The following is a 19,655-nucleotide window of genomic DNA, read 5'->3' as shown; positions in this document are numbered from 1 at the left end:
CTCCGCGGCGTCGAGGGAAGCCGGTGGGGCTCCGGCTGCGCAGCACGCGTTGCTCACAGAACCGGCCTCGCGGTGCTCGGTCTTCTTAAAGATGCGGCCTGACGGACAGTATTGCTGTTCCTGGGGAGACCGTGGGTGTCAGGGTGCTCTTCACCTCTGCCTGGCCTTTCCTCTCATTGCTGTTGTTGTGGTCCTTAAGGCAGCAGTGGATTCTTAGACACCTCGGGTACGCTTAACACCTGATCAGAGGTTGGCAAGGCCAGTGAGAAAAGCTGGTGTTCGCTTTTCAGGCTCAAATGCACCATCAGGTTCACTCCAGCCCCCGCCTGCCCCATTCCTTATTCTCTCCCAGCAGCCCCATCACAGGTGTCTTTACCTGTCTGAAGGGATTTGAGCTTTCTGACCTCGGAGCTGAGGGAATAAGGGAAACCGCTGTGTTTCGCTGTAACAGAAAGGAGACGTGAGCAGAAGCTGGCCTTCCTCCTCACGTGGAGCCTCCTGGCCTCAGTGTGGCCTCGTCAGCTTTCAGCTCAGTTCATTCTGTTGTCGTGGTTTCTCTTAGGCCTCTTCCTTGCCTTGGAGTTGATGGCGTAGTATTCTGTTTACAGCTTATTTTAGAAAGTCAGAGTAGGTAGATTTGCCAGAAAGGGAAAAGGAGTTTCTTGTCACGTATGAACCCAAAGAGAGCCGTAGTTTGTTTATGCAACACAAGTATGTACGCTTCATATATCTATGTAGAGAGTTTTTAAACAAGTATAATCAGTCTTTTGAAACCAGAACTTTTCACATGACATTTTTCCACTAAAATTATATGTATTTCACATAAATACACATAGTCAAAATATATATTTTTTCACCAAAAAACATACATATTAAATAATTTAAATGATTGTTGCAGTATTCTATCATATAGTTTTCCCATAATTTATGAAACCAGCCCTTTTCATGTACTTGTGGATAGTTTACAGAGTTTTTTTGGTATTATAAATGATACTCCAGTGAATATCCTTGTTTTTACAATTTTGAGGACTCAGGTGAATATTTCCTAAGGAAATGTTCTGGAAGAATGGCTCAGAGACACCTTGGGATGCTTGTGTTGCCAGACAGCCCCTGGAAAGGTCTCCACAGCCCACGTGCCCTCTCATTTCCATACCCTTAGTACTGCTGAGTGTAACAGAGCAGAGTACGGTCTCTGCAGTATAGTATGTGAGACCTTCAATAACTCGAGCTTACTGTATCATTAACAAGGTAGATGTCGCTCTGCACGTTTATTAACTTTTTATATTCTGCTGCTGCGGTGACCTCTTCAAGTCTTTTTTCCATTTTTTGGTTGATTCTAAGTGTTGTGTGTGTCTTGAGGATATTAACCATTTGTCGGTGAAGGGAGTTTATTTTAGAGGGGAATTTGAGCCCATTGTAGAGTGCATCCAAATGGATCTAGATATTAATCTGTTAGGCAGAGACGCCTATGGGATGCACATGAACTCTTGACTGTAGTATTACATAGTAAGGCTCTACTTAGTGTATTTATGCAAGAGAAAGAACTTGTATACATAGATTGTTCATATATGAAAAATATCAAGGAAAAGGAGAGTTTAAAACTTCGGCTACAGTTTGTTCTATTTATTTAGTTTATAGGGGGATAAATTATTTGTGTTAAGGAAATGAGCTACTTAAAATGAGTGAAGCTTAACTTGATTGATTCGAAGCTTGAGTGACTTAATGAAATTATTTTATGATTTTAAAAATGGCATCCTTAAAGTATATTTATCAAAATTTAGTCAAGCATATCAATCTTACCTAAATATTTAGTTTTCAACTCATCATTCTATACAGTTGACTCGTTATAGGAACTTTTGGAGCAATTTCCTTTTAAAACTTTAGCTTCAAGAGAGTGAATGGTGGTAAATCTCTTAGTTGTTAAAAAATCAGGCTGTTTGAGTTCTTCAAGATTTATTGTAATTTGAAGACAGATTTTTACTAAACTAAAGTATGTTCAGTCCTTTATTTCTAGTGGTTGGCATGTTGTATCCCTCATTTAGTCTATTTTAAGATAACCGTGGTAGAGATAACTGAAATGTATAATTTATACATTTTTCTTCTAGCTTTATTAATGAATACTCAATAATTAAGTTCTATAAACTCACTATAAAATTGTAACTATAAATTTCTGCTTGCTTCAGTATTTTAGCTTGTATTGAGAGGAAGTTTATTCTTTATCCGTAGTAATTAGCACATGGTGAATGGTACATGGCAGAACTATGTAGCCAAATAACATCTGCCATTTTGAGTTTTGTATGATTTCAGTATAATTGTTTCTAATATAAAATTAGAAAAATCTTGTGATTGCCGTTTTTTCCTTACAGTGAAAATTCTCGACTGGCTGCTGAGGTTTACAAAGACATGCCTGAAACTAGCTTTACCCGAACAATTTCTAATCCCGAGGTGGTTATGAAACGACGGAGACAACAAAAACTGGAAAAGAGAATGCAGGAATTTCGGAGCTCAGATGGGCGACCTGATTCAGGTGCAGACTTTGAATTGTTTTTCTGTTATATCTGTTGTAAAGTCTATTAATATAATAATCCTTTTCATACATGCATGAGGCCTTGAATAAGTAAAGTTAATGGGTGATGTCGCCTGTTCATAGCAAGTGTGTGCCATGTGTGTCTGGTGCAAAGTCAGTTTTGCCTTCAATACGTTTAGTTACGTATTTATCCCCAGTATGGCTTTTTTTTTTTTTTTTTTTTTTTAATTCTGGAAAATGTCAAATATATACAAAATAATAGAGATATAATGAACTTCCCATGTGTTTATTACCAAGCAAGCTTTCATAATTAACACGTTTCATCTCTGCTTCTACAAATATTGCTTTCATTCCCAGACTGTGTTATTTTTGAATCAAATCCCAACTTTCTCATTATTTCATCCATAGATATTTTGATACATTTTCCTGAAAGGTAACAATTCTAAAAAAGCAAAAACAAAAATAAAGCAAACCATAGTACCATTATCACATAGAAAAGAATTGACAGTAATTCCTTAAAAATCATCAGATACCTGGTCATTGTTCAGATCTTCCTGATTGCCTCAGATAATTCCTTTAGTTGAGTCAGGATACAAATAAAACCTAAATATTGCATTTGCAATTGGTTAATTTGTCTTTTATGTCTTTCATTCTAAAATCCCCTCTCCTCTCTTGTATTTTACCTCTCACTTTGCTTATGTGTTGGTTTGTTTTAAAACCCTAGGTTGAATGTCTTGTAGGTTTTGCTGACGGCATCCTGTTGTGCGGTTTACCGCTTTTTTCCTCTTGTTTTCCTTGATTAGATACAGATACAGGGTTAGGGTTTTTGGTGGGAGGCGGTGGGACAGAAATACTCACCTTAGTGTCATCCGCAGGTGAGCAGTGGTTTGTAAAATTTTAATAAGCTCATGGATGTAAAGCTTCTCAGTGTTTGTCCATCTGTCGCGGTTATTGACCTTGCCGATTCTTGAATGGTCGCTTCGAGCCAGCGGGGCTGTCTTCCAGCTGGCACCCGAGTCTGTGACATGGCCCAGTGACCTTGAGAGCTTCCCTGTAGGATGGGATGTCTGCTCACCTCGTGCTCTCCTGCCCCAGCCTAGGAGTCAGCTCTTCCCTGGAGGAATCCTGCTCCTTTTGCTGGGATGAGTATCTGGTTGCTAGCAGTGCTCCCTGTTACTGGTTAGTCTTTGCTTCTAAGCCTGTTTAGCGGACAGAGCTTAGGAAATACTTGGTTTTTTACTACTTTGATTTTAGAAAATCTGGGTGTCTTTTCTCAAGGTAAAATTCTTCCTCCTAAGAACAACAGAATAATTATTTACAACATAATTATATTAATCAGTTATAATACCAAAATCAAAATAGGGCTGTTATTAATAACAATATGATACTGAAAACATTTTAAGCCTTTTGTGAAATCTGTGCTGTGTTTGAAATCGCATATTCGATTCCTGTGTATGTGATTATATACCCACATTGACTTGCACTTAGGTTTATTTGTTTTATTTTCCTTTTGACTTTGAAGGTTTGCTTCTTTAAAATTTAGTGTTGTTTAACAGTTTCTAAGTCAAATCTGCAAAACAAGGTACATTTAGAGAAGTCCAGCTTTTTTGTCCCTGTGGACCCCTTGAATCAAAGGCAACATCCTGTACACAGGTCCCACTGTGATGTTTCCTGGAGATCACCCTGTATTGCTGAGGGAAATAAAGGTTAAAACGAGAAGTTAAAACACATGACTACTCTGTGAGCTATAAATTGGTTTTGTTTATTTTTAGCCATTTGATATAAAACTTTTATTTGTAATTAACCTGTAATTATACTCAGCAAGTAAAATAAAGTAGTTTTACTTGTTAAAAAATAATAGCATAATCATTTGTTTCAAAAAAAATCATTGTATTAGAAGGCTGTATCGTTGATCCAGGCTTTCCTAAAGATGTCTGACCTGGTAAGTCATCGCCTCTGTGGCTCTTCTGGAGCGCTGCACTCAGGCGCTTAAGGGCGGAGCGTCACCCTGTTGCATGCTGCGCACCTGCTAGCTTACTCACTAGTTTTAGGGTTTGAGTGTTGGGACTGGCGGCTCTTCTCTGAAGCCGGATTTATAGCAGTTTTGGTTGGGAAGGTTGCTTAATTGTGGGCCATTCTCTCGGCTCCAAGGCTGAGTCAAAGGGTGTTAGTCCCTATCCAGACCCTCTTATTATCCGATATGTTTATGTGGCAGCAGGTTGGATCTGTCAGGGGAAGCTGTGCCCTCACTCGCGTCATATTCGTGGGAGCGGCGTTATTCTCTATTTTGTTAGTGGTCTCTCTTACCTTATCTCCATTCACGAGGTAGTCTGTGGACCATGGTTCTGAAATGCGTGGTTGCTTGATTCTGCCCACTTGACAGAAATTGCTGGTGACCCCATTTCTTGTGAGCTCGCTCAGAGCTTTGTGTTAGGGTGGCATGTCATACAGCACCAGCCACGGTGGGAGCCGGCCCTGAAACCTGGTTGTCTCTCCAGCATCACATGTTTGTTTTGACCCTTTGTGCCTGTGTGAACTGAGTCTTAATTATATGTTTCATGGGAATTATAGTATCGGTGATTCAAAAAAACTAGGACACTGAGAGACTTATTAGTTCTATAAATAATTTGATAGATGGCTTTTGAGACCTAAATGATTATCTGTTTGTATATATTCTGTCTTATTCAATCAGGAATTGAAAAAGACAAGAAAAAGAAAGTAAGGAGAAAGGAGGGAGAAACTACAAAGGTGAGGAAGGAGAAATGTAGTAAAGTCTTAGGAAGGGCGAGAATGCTCAGCGGTACCTGCCACGTGCCGACCGCGCTTCCGAGCATGGGGAGGAGTCCGGCGTCGTTCCGGAAGTAACCTCCTCAGTGACCCCTTGAGGGATATTCAAGTGTAGGCTCAGGGGTATGTGAGTCAGACTACGGATAGCTGGCTTAGAGTGTCCGTTTTTATAAGTAACTTAACAAAATCTTTTTATAAAAAGTGTGTCTTTAATGTGGGTCAGGATGCAACGTTATGTATGTTGTTAAGGTAAAGCAGGAAACTTTTTGCAGGTAACTTCAGCCTGTGTCCCCAGAGATCCGTATTTGTTTTCCTGTGCCATTGGGGGTACTTTGATGGAAATATTTGATATGATCGGTTAATAAACTGCTGAAAGAGTTTTAAGCTAGGGATTGAGAACGCTTTCAGTTTAGCCCAGGCCTCCAATCTGGAGCGGTTACTCTGAGAGCAGAATCGAGGGTTGATTTGAGGGAATTGTGGTCAGAAGCAGGTGTCCCCCTTCGAAGGCTTGTGTGGCCCCGGAAGGACCGAGTCTCTGAGCTCAGTCGGGGCCAGTGGCCATGAAGAGAGAAAAGCGGGAGCCATGTTAAGAGAGAGGATGATCTGGAAGCAGCACCAGCCTGAGTTTTCTGAGGAGAGGAGGCCTTCAGGATGACGCCCTGCTTTGAGCTGGATGGATGTGGGTCTGTGGATGAAGGAGCATCCGGAGGAGAAGACGGGCTTCGTCTGTGTGTCTTGGGAGCGGCCGGCGTGGCGCGGGGGGATGCCTTTGGGCTGCCAGCTTGGTGGCGGAGTACTAGCCAGCGGTGCCAGGTGGAGAGAGAGATTCGGGAGCAGGCTGTTCTCGGGATGCAACATCATGGGCATGGAAGAGATTTGGTGGAGGTAGGAAGTATACAGGTAATACACGGCCATTGTTGGCAAGTAGGCCGAGAAAACAGGAACATAACCTCCAGAGAATTAGGAGAAGAAACAGCAAAACACCCACTAGAGTAGAGCTTGTCTGTTACAGGGATGGTTGGGTGGAAGGAACATTTTTCTGTACAAGCTCCTAGGAAACCCTGAAAAACTGGATACTGTTGGCAGAATAGCTGTTTGTGGTTAATATTAAGGCAGTCAAATATAGTAAGTTCAAGTGTTCTGTTGGTTGGTTTTTAATAAGCAACTTAGAAAACTATCCTTAGAACCTACTGAGGCTGTTAGCTTGGCTCTCAGGTTGGTGAAGAATGTTGTCACGGGTGGGTAAGGTTCCCTGAGAGTAACAGCCGAGTCTGTAATTTTCCTGTCTTGTTAACCCCGAGCATTGGTTCCCCAAGTTCTGATGACGTACTTAAAGAGATCTGTCTGATTCACTTCACGGCACATCAGAAGTCATAACTTGTGACAAGCCTTGGCCCCAGAGCTCATAAAGTATTTTTAACACTCAGATGTATTTACTTTCTTGATGTCTTCCAAGTGTAATTGACCTCAGAATGCCCCTGGGAGTCAGCCCTTCTGCCTCAGTTTTCTTGTGAACAGCCTTGGAGGTGTGGAGTGCTAGGACACGGAGTCTGGAGCTGGGTTCCGGTAGGGACCCTTGAGTTCCGTGGGCCACGCTTTCTTCATCTTCTGAAGAGGGGAATAATCCTCCCTTAATTTTAGAACTGAAATGTATATTTATACAAACAGATTTTAGTCGATGGTAGAATTTTAAAATGTTAAACTTTTCTTCTATCTCTCCTTCCTTAGGAAATTGGGAGGTATGTATTTCTGTTGTGATGATACCATGGTATTGTGCTTTTAAGCTAAAAACCTCTTGAATTAGACTGTATCCATTTATTTACTTATTAATCTGTCCATGGATGTAAGTGGGATTTAGGGTCCTCTGCTACTAATGTGTTATTGTCAGTTCCTCCCTTTCTGTCTGCTCGTATTTGTTTATATAGTTAGGTGCTCATGTGTAGGGCGCATATACATGAGTTGAGTATTCTTCTTGTATCTATCCCTTTATCATTTTATAATGCCCGTCTTTGTCTTTTGTTACAGACTTTGCTCCGAAGTCTATTTTGTCTGATAGGAGCATTGCCACCCCCGTTTTCTTGTCATTTCTGCTGCATGAAATACCTTTTTCTTTCCCCTCGCTTTCAGTCTGTATGGGTCATTAGCTCTGAAGTAAGTTTCTCGTAAGCAGCACATGGGTGGTTCTGGTTTCTTATCCAATCAGCCATCCTGTGTTTTTTGACTGCAGCATTTAGTCCATTGACATCTGAAGTAATTATTGATAGGTATGTACTTACTGCCATTTTATGACTTGTTTTCTGCTAGTTTTTGTGCTTCTCTGTTCATGTCTTCTTTCTGTTTCTTCCCTTGTATTTTGATGATTTTCTTTAGTGGTACTCTTGTGTCTTTTTTGTTTCTAGCTCTTGTGTGTTTATTGTAGGTTTTCGATTTGTGGGTACCATGGGGTTCGTATATGTTGATCTGTATCTACTTGTGGTAAACTAGGAGTCATTTAGTTCACACACACTGTAAAAGATCTGCATTTTTTACTTCCCTCCCCTACGTTTTGTGTTTCTGATGTCATATTTTATGTCTTCATGTTGTTTCTTGTTCGTTTTCTCCCCCTGATTTCGACCCCGCAGTCAGGTTGCAAGCTGTTTGGCGCCGAGGACAGTGACCGAGGACAGGTTGCAAGCTGTTTGGCGCCGTCCTCAGCGTTGGGACGGGCGGTGTGGGGGGGGGACGGGCGGTGTGGGGGGGGGGGGACGGGCGGTTGGGGGGGTGGGGACGGGCGGTGGGGGGGGGACGGGCGGTGTTGGGGGGGACGGGCGGTGTGGGGGGGCCTTAAATCCCTGTGAGTTTGGAGACAGCCTGACCCCTGGCCTGTGTCAGCAGGTCTGCAGTCCAATACCAGCCTGGGCTTGCTGATTCTTCTTTTTTTTTTTTTTTTAACATCTTTATTGGAGTGTAATTGCTTTACAGTGGTGTGTTAGTTTCCGCTGTATAACAAAGTGAATCAGCTATACATATACATATATCCCCATATCTCCCCCCTCTTGCATCTCCCTCCCTCCCACCCTCCCTATCCCACCCCTCTAGGTGGTCACAAAGCACGGAGCTGATCTCCCTGTGCTATGCAGCTGCTTCCCACTAGCTATCTATTTTACATTTGGTAGTGTATATATGTCCATGCCACTCGCTCACTTTGTCCCAGCTTACCCTTCCCCCTCCCCGTGTCATTGCTGATTATTCTTAAAAGACCAGCATTATTTTATTGCAGTCAAGTTGTCATAATGCAGGGTGTGCCAGACTTATTGAAAAAGAGGGCGTGAGAAATATTCAGTAGCCAGAATCACTGCATTAGAATTCAGAAGAGGCAAAAAGGAGTCATAGAAATTTAGAATTTGCTTCAAGAAATCCACAGATGTTTAATCTAGCTCTTTAACTTAGAGGTGAGAAAAGGAAGTCGGGAAGCCTCCCCGAGGTCCCACGTAGCATGGGGATGTGGCACCTTGCCTGAGTTGCCTGCCTGCCCCCAGTAGTCTTTCAGCTAGACTTAAGATTTTAGGGCTTAAAAATCTTAGATCATAAGTAAAAAGCAAATTATGACACCACAAATGTCAGTAATATGGCATATGTAGGACTGCATTAAAAAGAAATATACTAACAAAAAGAAAAGCTAAGGATATCCAAATTGCTCTGCTCTAGTTGACTTTCTTTCCTCCCAAATGAGTTCACAGCTAGAAATGACATTCTGGTTTGCAGCACCTGGAGATGTAAATAGAGCCCGGTGCTTTGGTGGCAGGTTCCTTATGAAATGTCTTTGGACTCCAGCACCTGAAATGTCCTGATTTCTGGTTCACTTTTTAAAAAACTGAGTTATTTAGTGGGAGTAATATTGTTTGGGGTTTTTAAGTTTCAGATTGTTGGTCAGGAAGTAGCGGAAATGGGGAAAGTAGATGTCTAACGCTGTATAGGTAAGGCAATGAGAAAGCAATCGAAGAAAGAACAGCACTTTCAAGAAACTCCGGGGTTTCTTCCCTTTCTGTCCTTTACCCACAGTGGACATCAGTTCGTCATTATAAAAACTGCGTGGGCTTGAAGGGAGGAGAGAAACAGCCTAGTCACACAGAATTACTCACCCTGTCTAGCACAGGATCACTGGGTCAGCATGTCCCTGCCAGTGTGTGTCACCTACCAGGAAGTGGGGATAGAATTAGTATACAGATCTCTGTTATTGGAATAAAAGTTGTGATCAAAGATGTCACAATGTTTTTTTTCAGGTGGAACGTTGAGAATTTATGCCGATAGTTTAAAACCAAATATTCCCTACAAGACGATCCTGCTGTCTACCACAGATCCTGCAGACTTCGCTGTGGCTGAAGCTTTAGAGAAGTACGGTCTGGAGAAAGAAAATCCTAAGGATTATTGCATTGCCCGCGTGAGTACCTGCCACGTCGGTACTTACCCATATCACACGTGCTAGAACTTTGCATTTAAATGGAAAGATATTCTTTAAATGAAGTTAAACTTAGGCTGAATTTCTCCACACTGTATCACTTAGAATCTGGTAAACTGAAACCATGCATAAATATATATAAGAAACAACATTCTCCTTTCCATTACAAGAGTAATATGTGTTCCTGCTGTAAACTAAGAAAAGTATAAAAAGGCAAATTGAAGAAAATCCTCTGTAGTTCTAATACCAAAGGATAAGCGCTATTAACATTTTGATGTATATCCTTCCAGTTTTTATCTTGCATATATATAGGTAACAATTTTATTTTAGTAAAATCTGCTTTAATGATTTTTTTCTTAGGGTTTTTACTAAGATGTGTCATAACGACCCAACTTTAAATAAATCTTGGTTTGCCGTTCATCATTAACCAACATTTGGCTGATAGGTTTAGTAGTCATCCATAATTTCTCGGAGATAAAGGGTGTATCTTTGACCCTGGTACTCAAGAAATACAGTGAAATTTTACGCCTCAGAGTTGAACTGGTGACACTAAGTAAAACCAAGCAGATTTTCTCTTCTAAGACAAACTTTTTGGAAAATTATTAACCTTTAAGTCAGTCACAAGTATGTAATAACTTCTTTATAACCATTATTTCTCTGTCAGAATCTCATTGGAAGTAGATTTTTTTAAGAAGATATCCTTCTTTCTCTCATCTTAGCAATTGATTATTAAATAATGAAAGTGTGGTTACTTGTTTTAGTTCTTGCCCTCACCAAGATTATTGAGAAATAATTAAAGTAGAGTGTATTACATGTATTTAAAGTTTATAATACCATCAGTTTGGGCATGTCAGCACAATGAACATTTCCTTCACCTTCAGAAGTTTCCTTACGCCTCTTTGTATTTTTGTGTTTCATTGTATGGATATGTCACACTTTGTTCATCCATTTACCTGTTGATAGAATTTGCATTGTTTCCAGTTTTCAGTTTTTGGCTCTTACAGTAAAACTGCTGTGAGCATACACGTGCAGGTCTTCTCATAGAAGTACTTTTTCTCTTGAGTAAATACGCAAGTGAGTGGCTCCATAGGAGGCGTATGTGTAACTTTTAAAGAAACTCTTTTCCAACCTGATTATACCATTTGCATCCCCACAGTCATGTATGAGAGGTCCCGTTGCTCTGCCCCTCACCCATGCTTGGTTTGGTCAACCATTTTAACTATTAGGCATTCTGATGGGTGTAGTTGTATCTCATTGTGGAAGAAATTTGAGTTTCCCTGATTATCTATATACATGTCAAGTCCTGTGTATGATACATGTACTGCGGATATTTTTTTCCCAGTCTGTGGCTTGGTTTGTCTTTTCATTTTTAAAATGGTATCTTTCAATGAGTAACAATTTATTAATTTTGTTGAAGTCCAACTTGTTAACTTTTTAGTGCTCTGTACTTTCTGTATGAGAATTCGCTTCCTCCAAGGCTGCAGACACTTTTACCTATATTTTATTTTAGAAGTTTCATAGTTTTAGGTCTTACATTTGGGTCTGTGTGTTCCATTTCAAGGAAACATTTGCGTATGGTGTGAGATTAGGGTCGATGCTCATTTTTTTCTGTACAGATAGAGAAAAAAAGACTTTCTTTTCTCCCACTGAGTGCGTTGGCACCTTTGTTGAAAATCAATTGGCCATATATGTTTGGTTCTATTTCTGGAATCTATTCTGTTTCATTTATATATCTTATATCTTTTCGCCAACACCAAACTGTTTTGATTACTGTGGATTTATGGTGAGTCTTAAAATCATATAAAGTCCCAATTTTGCTTTCTCCTTTTGCTTTTAAAAATTGCTTTGGTTATTCTAGGTTATTTGCATTTACAAATAAATTTTAGAACCAACTTACCAATTTCTACATAAAACCTGCTGGAGTCGTGACTGGGTTTGCATTGACTCTGTAGATGAATCAGAATCCTAACGATGTTCAGTCTTCCAGGCTGTGGACAGAGTGAGTGGTCTTCTGTAAGCTCTCAGCAGTGTTTTCTAGTGTTGCTACAGAGAGAATTAAATAAAAGGCCTTGCTTGAGTTTTATGGCTTTTTTCTTTTTTCTGAAAAGCTAAGACTTTATATTCAGTTGGAAAAACCATTTGGTAGATCTGTAATTTTATGAATAAAGCCCAGTTTTCATCTGAAAATAGATGAGGAAACGGATGTTTTTATTCCACTGAGATGACAAAAAAGGAATAAAGCCCTGTGGACGTGCGCGAGGACAAAGAGATGAGTGAAGGGCTGGCAGAGCCGTTGTCGATGAGATTCTGAGGAAGCGGGCGGGTTCGTATCTAAGTTGCTGGACCTGCAGAGGGGGCCGGCCGAGGAGAAGCACGCAGCTGCCTGTATCCCAGCCCCCAGCAGACTCAGGCATGAGGGGCTCTATCACGTTCTGAGGCGGCATTGAAAATTGGGCTGAAGACAAATTGGGTGGAAAGTTTTTATAAGCAGTAGTAGCCTCCAGCAGACTGCCTTCCCATCCAGCTACTGCGTCGTCTCTCCATCCGAAGGCCAGAGTAAAAGGGATGGGGGAGGAGGCCTTGGCTTTGGGGGCCACTGGCATAGCAGGGTCTTTACCACAAGCAGGAGGATGGGGAGGGGAAGGCTGCGCCCAGAAGACTGAAGGATTCCTCCCAGAAGGCACTTTCTGGTCAGAGAAGAAAGGTCTGTACGGAAGCTGACCTTCGGACGTCTGGTCCAGCAGCCGTCCTCGCCGGTGCCGTCCGCTTTCCTGTGACTCGCTGTCAGTGTGAGTGGACGGCCCAGACTCAATAGACATTTGCAAATGCCTTTAAAATGAAAGACAGACCAACACAGACAGATCAGAGAACCCGGAGATACAAGAGACAAAGCAGATGGAAGTGTGGGAAAGCTAAGAGGCTCGGCGGCAGGACGGATGGCGCATCCGGAGCACAGGGAGGAGAGCGTGCGGGGGGCTCCTGGGGACCGAGAAGCCCAGGTAAATAGGGGGTGGGGGCAGGATGTCGATGGAGGGATGAAGGAGCAAGCGGAGGAAATCTGCCAGAGGACAGAAAGAGAGGGGGTCGGGAATTTAGATTATCGGTGCAGAATATCTCAAAATTTAGCCCGGGGAGGACCAGGTAGAAAAAGCAACAGGAAATGGAGAGAGAGAAGTTACCAAAGAAACAATGCTAGACCATCTCCCAGGACTGAAGGATTTGAGTCTCTAGGTTGAAAATCAGGCCCACTAACTAATGGGACAGTTGCTTTGAAAAAGGCCCAAACCAAGGTGTAGTGAAACTGCAGGAAACTAGAGAAAAAGAGAGGATAATGATCCCAAAGAAGAAGATTCAGGGCTTGTATAAAGGGTTGGGGGACACAGTTGCACCAGTCACTTCAGCAGTAACCATGGACTCTGGAATTCAGTGAAGCAGGGCTTTCTGATGCAGAGGGAACTGAGTTCTAGCCCAGACTCTCAGTCTAGCGTTGGGTGGGTGGAATAAAGACGTTTCAAGACACACACGGCAAAAATTTACCACCCGCGCAGCCTTTCTCAGTAAGGTGCTGGAGGACATTCTCCAGCAAAATCATGGCGGAGGCCAAGAAAGAGAAAAACAGGGTATCGCAGAACAGACTCTAGCACGGCAGAAGGTAGTCCCCGGCGACGGGGAAGGAGCGTCTGGGGGATCGCTGTGTGGCCATCCTCCGCAGCACCCGTTTCAGAGTGGAGGTGATGTCTGAGATTGAAAATATTCTTTAGGAGTACGGTGGTAAATATTACTTATAACGTCAAAATAAACAAATAGCCAGTAAATTCCTGAGTGTATTTCTGTAAAGACTTTTTTCCCCAGTGTTGTGTGTTATAGCAATAAACTAAATACTCATCACTTAAGGAATATTTTGAATACCTTGTCATTATGAAACATTTTGACATACTTACATTTTATAAAATACCCTATTTTTGGAAAAAGTCACCACACAATAAAACCAAACAACAAAATTCTGTGTGTATGTATACGTGAGCACCAAGAAAGGTACATGTGTAGGAAGGATACACACCAGCTTAACTACCTACATGAGGCGAGGGAGAGGAACAGAAGACTTTAAAATGTTACATGTGATCAAGCCATGCACCTTCTTATGTAAAATAAACGCATAATTATAGAAAGCATGATCAGGAAAATATACTTACCTCACAGATTTTTTTCCCCTCCTCCTTATGCTTTTCTGTATTTGAGTTGTTTACGTTGAGCCTGTGTTATTTAGAACTCAGGAAGAAATACAGCAAAGCTCATTTCGTTGTAGGGTGGAGGAAGATAGATGGTTGCTCACGAGTATTTGTTTTTTGCTGCGCCTTTTCTTTCTTTTGGTCTTATTAGGAAAGAGACTGAAAACCCGCCTTACTTTGGGGAGGGGCTGGGAGGGCGAGGTTGGGAGGATAGGTCATCGGGATAATCACGCATTCTCTCTAAAGGGAAAGAACCTGAGATTCAGGCCACGCTGGGCGTTTTCCTCCTGCAGGTGAGTTTGAAACAAAGGGGGACCCTGTTGTCATGCTGGCTTCCTTGCTTTCCTGCTCAGGAGAAATAGCAATATGGAGCAAGCATTAGTGTATGTATGGAAAATACATTTACACCTAAAGAATAATTGTGTCCATGGATAATGGTAGATTTTGATACATGTTCCTCGTAGTTTTGGTTAATAACTGCTGTAAAAATTGTTCTTAGGATAAAACCAGTAAAACAGTGGTATAAATAGGGTTTGCATTGCTAAACAGAGGGCTGACCCTTTTCCAACTGGGTCCCTGTTAGGCTGTGAGCCCAAGGGCAGGAGCTTAGTTACCACTGCCGAACACTTGGGATCGCTCAAGTGTTCGCCAGGGGGAATGTTAAATTTTAAGTGTATATAAATCTATTAAATAATCCTCAGTTCCATAAAGGTGCATTTGATAGGATATGTGGTAGTGAACTTGATGACATTTTTTTCCTTTCTTTAATTTCTGCCGTATTTTTACCGATGAAAATCATCAGAAAGTGAAAGAACACCTTACTCAGCGTCATGAAGTTACTGGGCTTTTACTGACAGTCCCTGTTGAGATCATGTGATGATTTCTTTTGAGGGTCGCCTCGTTTTGGTGTTTGTTCTTCTCTGTTCTCGCGCATCTTCTTTCGCAAGCTTTCGGCAGGATAAATTAGGAGTTGATTATTGTTGTAGCCTTGAGATAGAAATCCTTTGTTTCCTTGCCATCTCATCCATCATGTAATATGTAGCTCTTTCATATTCATTCATTCATCTATTATATCTATTCAGTGAATTATTCAGTAAATATGTAGGTTCCTCTTATTTGTTAGATACTGTGCTGGGATGCAAAAATAAGAGCTGCCTTCCGAAGAGGTTACAGTAAAGGGAGACAGAGAGTCCGAAAAAGAAATACAGGCAAGGAGCTTGAAATTAGAACGGAGGTCAGAGAAGGCTCCCTGGAGGAGTTGTACTTGGGCTGAGAGGTGAGAGGGCACGCTAGCTAGACCCGAAAGCTGGGGACGGGCCTTTCAGGCACAAGGGATTGTGGAAGCATGAGATTTCATGGCCCAGTCGAGAATTCGGAGGAGTTCTTGTGTGACTGGATCTATGAGGATACATGACAAAGACTGCGACTAAAGAGATGAGTGAGGGTCAGATCCTGAAGCAGTGTGTGTTCCAAGCCCACTATACTACATTTAATACAAGACGCTGTGAGGAAAGGTTGGTTACTTTAGCATAAGGGTGTGTTGTAATAAACTTGTCTTTTTAGGGTAATTTGCAGCAGTGCAGAGAGAAGTTTTACAGTTCTACGGAAGTCTAACCCATTTGGTATATGTGCATGATGATCTAATTGGGAGTAAGGTCTATTAGGATAACATTATTACATTAACTCCAGGTTGAAAATAATTTTCAGGTGCCAGTGACTGGCGTCTCCTATTTTCTGTAACCGTGGTTTGGTTGGTGTGAGCGGTGGGGCAGAAGTCAGCAGGGCGTCGGAGACTGAGCCCTGGTCACTGGCTCTTTTCTCTGTGTTACAGAGGGTTTTCTCGAACGATTGAGAAAAGTCGTTTGCTGTAAAAACATAGAATAAAGAGTAATACAGTGTTACAGATTTTTGAGTGTGGTGAATGCAGTATCTTAAAGCATTTGTTGAATCAATGGCCCAGTAATACATCTAAATGATCTGATTAAAATTTAATCATAAAAACGAATTTTCTACAAGAAGAAGAAAGCTAATCTCTTGTGTTGTTACGTGATGGTTATCCTAAAAGGTTACATGTTAGCTGAAACTACCGTATTAAAAAGTTTGGTTATGAAAGGTGGGTTCTGCAGTCACCTTTCCTGAAGGAATTACACGCAGGTTGACTGTTGCATGCAGTCTTTCCAAAAGAGAGTTTGTCAAAAAGCAGACTCAGACTAGTATGGGCCGGGGAGCAGGGCGGGGAGCATAGAAGCAGGTGGATGAAGATGGTCCAGTCGGCTGGCTAAGCTTTTACTTGGAAACGATTTTCCTTCACTTCTGTCCGTGTTTTTGACAATTGTTTATTGTGTTTGACCAATTTAGTTCTATCTACAGTGACTTTTTTATTTCCTCAAAAACAATAAATTCTTTCTTTTAAATACCTGCTAATTCACTTTTCGGGTGTGGTCACAGTTCATTGTTGCTCCCTCCTAGGTGATGCTTCCTCCGGGGGCCCAGCATTCTGATGAGAAAGCTGCTGAAGAAATTATCCTTGATGATGATGAGTGTCCTTTACAGATCTTCAGGGAGTGGCCGAATGACAGAGGTAAAGAGTAGTCTTATTTGTCAAAGAAGTACCTCTGTGATGCGTTACACTCCGACTTGGAATATTAGTCGTTTAACTTACTGGAAGGTGTAGGAGGGTGCGCGTGGCAGCGTCGTTTGAGGGTTGTTTGCTGTGCAGGTTTCTGCCCCCTTCTTGGACTTGCTGGGTGGTTCCTAGGGGGTCCCCGCATCCTGAGGGCCGCTCTCTGCTGGTGAGTCTAGTGGGAGACGCGGCACAGACCGTTTTGTGGCAGCAGGAGTGCCGTGTCCTGAAGAAGCTGGACTTGCGCCCCGTGTCAGGACGTGGGAGATGGTTATCTGTCAGCAGTGGGATCCTTGCCCTGCTGGCCGCCTGCACTGGTGATGTTTGGACGGATTTGTCGTGATAGGGAAAATAGCCTTCAGCCCTAAATGCCATCTAGTGATTTAGTCATTTCATATAATGCATCCAGACTCTTCACCATCCGAACGATTTCTCCTAATCATGTCAAAGCAGTGAGGGTTTAAAGGTATGTTTTTTATGAAACCGTTTTCTTGCTTTCAGATACACATCTTAAGCTACCTGTTGCTCAGTGGAGGGCCTTTGCATTAATAAAGACATAAAAACTGACTGCCAGTTAATCCTGTCATACTTGAATGTAGATTGCGAGTTTTAAACATACACTTGCTTAGTACCTTTTCTCGACGGTATAAAGTTACACTTTACTAAAGTCAGATTGCTTTGAATTCTGAGTTAATTCAATTGAATTAAATAAAAGCAGGTTAACTAAGAATGTACGTGTATGTGTATTTGTGTGTGCATGTGTTATTACATGTGTGTATGAATGTATTTATTGATCATAGGGTTCTTTACCAATAGAAACATTCATTTATTCTGAAACTGGAGTGTTGTCTTTCATGCATGTAATATGCTTGGGTAGGTGTTAGTTTAAAATAATCGTTGGAAATTGCTTGCTAGAGTTTTCAAGAACACGTCAAGACAGTAGTATTTCCTCTGTTGAGGGAAAGTGTAAATTGGGTAAGCTTTTGCTTAATTATTCCCTGGGAGATGTTATTAAATTACATGTTCGTGATAAATCTTTGAACAGTTGATTGCCAGTCAGCTGGCCGTCTACACTCGAGTCTGGTTGATAATTTACAGTGTTACTGTTCTAGGGATTTTAGTCTTTCAGCTGAAGAGGAGGCCACCAGACTACATCCCCAAGAAAAGCCAGAAGCACGTGGATGGGAAGCCCCTGCACGGAAAGGAGCGAGTTGATGGGTCTGGCTACGGCTCTGCACTCCCGCCGGAGAAGCTGCCCTACCTCGTAGAGCTGAGCCCAGGTGAGAGGCGTTATAAATGTGCATTCTCAGCTTTGCATTTGATTCTTTTTAATGAATGTTATTTAACTGGTCTTTCTTTTGACTGACAACCTTATTTTAAGATCATTTATTTAAAAAAGTAGCCGTCATAAGATGGTATTTATTAAAAAAACAAAAACCCTTAATTAAGGTTATAGGATATGTATATTCATGCATTAAAAATAAACTTCACATGCACAGAAATGAATACTGAAAAACAAAATTTTAAATAGTGAATATAGAGAGTTTAAGAAGTTTAAATGATATACTCCCTTTAAAATTTTTTTTCCAAAATAACCCTGTAAAATACTTAAACTACTAAAAATGACAAACTGAAATGTACTCCTCTTAGGACAGACTTCATAGAGGCAGGTGTGTGTGTATTTATTACACTGTTGCTTAATGTATGAACAATGTCAAAAGAATATCTATAAATTTAAGTACATCTAAGAAGTCCAGCTGTAAGAAGAGCGATATTTGCTTAGTTTTAAAATTATAATAGACTAAGTTTATGTTCATGGTAGCCTTCTAAATATTTCGTTTGTTGAGCTCTCTTAAGCTAAAGCTGTTGTTATAACTTAGCCATCAGGTAGAGAAATACATTGACATTCTTAAGGAAATGTTTTATACACATGCATTGTATGTAGTGTACGTATTTGTACACATATTTAGTAGATGTGTGACACGTTTGTTTACCATTCAGCTGAACTGCATCATTTCTTATTTATTTGGTTAAAATGATGGTATGTGACCTTTATTGTAAAGTGCTGTGAAGAAGAGAGTGTTGTCCCTCCCACCCAGAACTGCTTTTTAAATAAAGCTCAGTAAGTAATTATAGAAAAAGTTAGCTAGAAACAAACTGGTTATGTAGATAATCTGTGGTTCCTTGGGCGGGAATTATGTTTTTCTCTTTGATTCTTGAGTATTTATTTTTGTTTACAAGATTATAACTAACTAATGATTAGATGTGGTACTTGTGGTCCAGTGGTCTCCATGGCACAACTGGGTTGTGTTATACTGATACAGGGGAAATGCTGTTGTTATGACTGATACGCCATGATTAGTAGTCCGTGGCCGTGTGCTGCAAGTAGTAGTTTTTACGCTTAATTACGTTGGAAGGTTTTTTAAATTGATTAGCTGTTTGTGAGGGAGATGTGAATGTTGCCTGGTCTCTCAGTTCTCCGGCTGAAAGTTCATGAGACTTTGGTTTCTCACAGTGGTTTGCAGACGTGATAGTGGTGAGGGTTTGGCGCTCAGTGGTCCGAGGCAGTGAACGGCAGCTGGAGGACAGCCATTTGTTTTTGAACTTAGAAGTTTTTAGGATCTTTGGGCATTGGGTCTGCCCTTCAAGATTTTGCATTACGTGCTAGAAACTAATGATTGTTTTCTCCCAAACGGAAATTTTTGAAAATAGGAGTATTAACCCAGAGAGAGTTGATAAATAGCAACTGACATAGGATAATTTTCAAATGAATAGTGGAAAGTTGACTTGGGTGGGTAGCAGAGACAGGATGAGAATTCATCCATTTATTTATTTGACAAGTACTTATTGAATGCTTACTATGTGTCAGACACTGTTCTGGACCTTGGAGATAGAAGAACACCAGCAAAACAGATTAAACCCTCTGACCTTGGGAACTTGTATTCTAGTGAGAATTGCTGTTTTGACTGCTTATTTCATCCTTACGGTCTCCCGGGTAATAAAACATGTAGAAGTTTTTTGTCGGTGTGAGAAACTGATGGATCCGAGTTA

At 41.2% G+C, this 19,655-nt stretch overlaps 1 protein-coding gene across 7 annotated transcripts in view; it reads left to right on the top strand.

Annotated features, from left to right (window-relative positions):
* The window catches only part of AFDN (afadin, adherens junction formation factor), a 134,233-nt gene that overhangs the window by 44,210 nt on the left and 70,368 nt on the right, over positions 1-19,655 (top strand). For all 7 annotated transcript variants that reach the window (XM_068551736.1, XM_068551739.1, XM_068551732.1 and 4 more), the window contains exons 5-8: positions 2,367-2,527; positions 9,577-9,734; positions 16,451-16,562; positions 17,717-17,884. In XM_068551736.1, coding sequence (XP_068407837.1) covers positions 2,367-2,527; positions 9,577-9,734; positions 16,451-16,562; positions 17,717-17,884 — 599 coding nt within the window. The remainder of the gene's footprint in view (positions 1-2,366; positions 2,528-9,576; positions 9,735-16,450; positions 16,563-17,716; positions 17,885-19,655) is intronic.

This window comes from Eschrichtius robustus, chromosome 9 (genome assembly GCF_028021215.1).
Source record: "Eschrichtius robustus isolate mEscRob2 chromosome 9, mEscRob2.pri, whole genome shotgun sequence".
Lineage (NCBI taxonomy): Eukaryota > Metazoa > Chordata > Mammalia > Artiodactyla > Eschrichtiidae > Eschrichtius > Eschrichtius robustus.
This window is presented reverse-complemented; position numbering and strand designations above follow the sequence as displayed.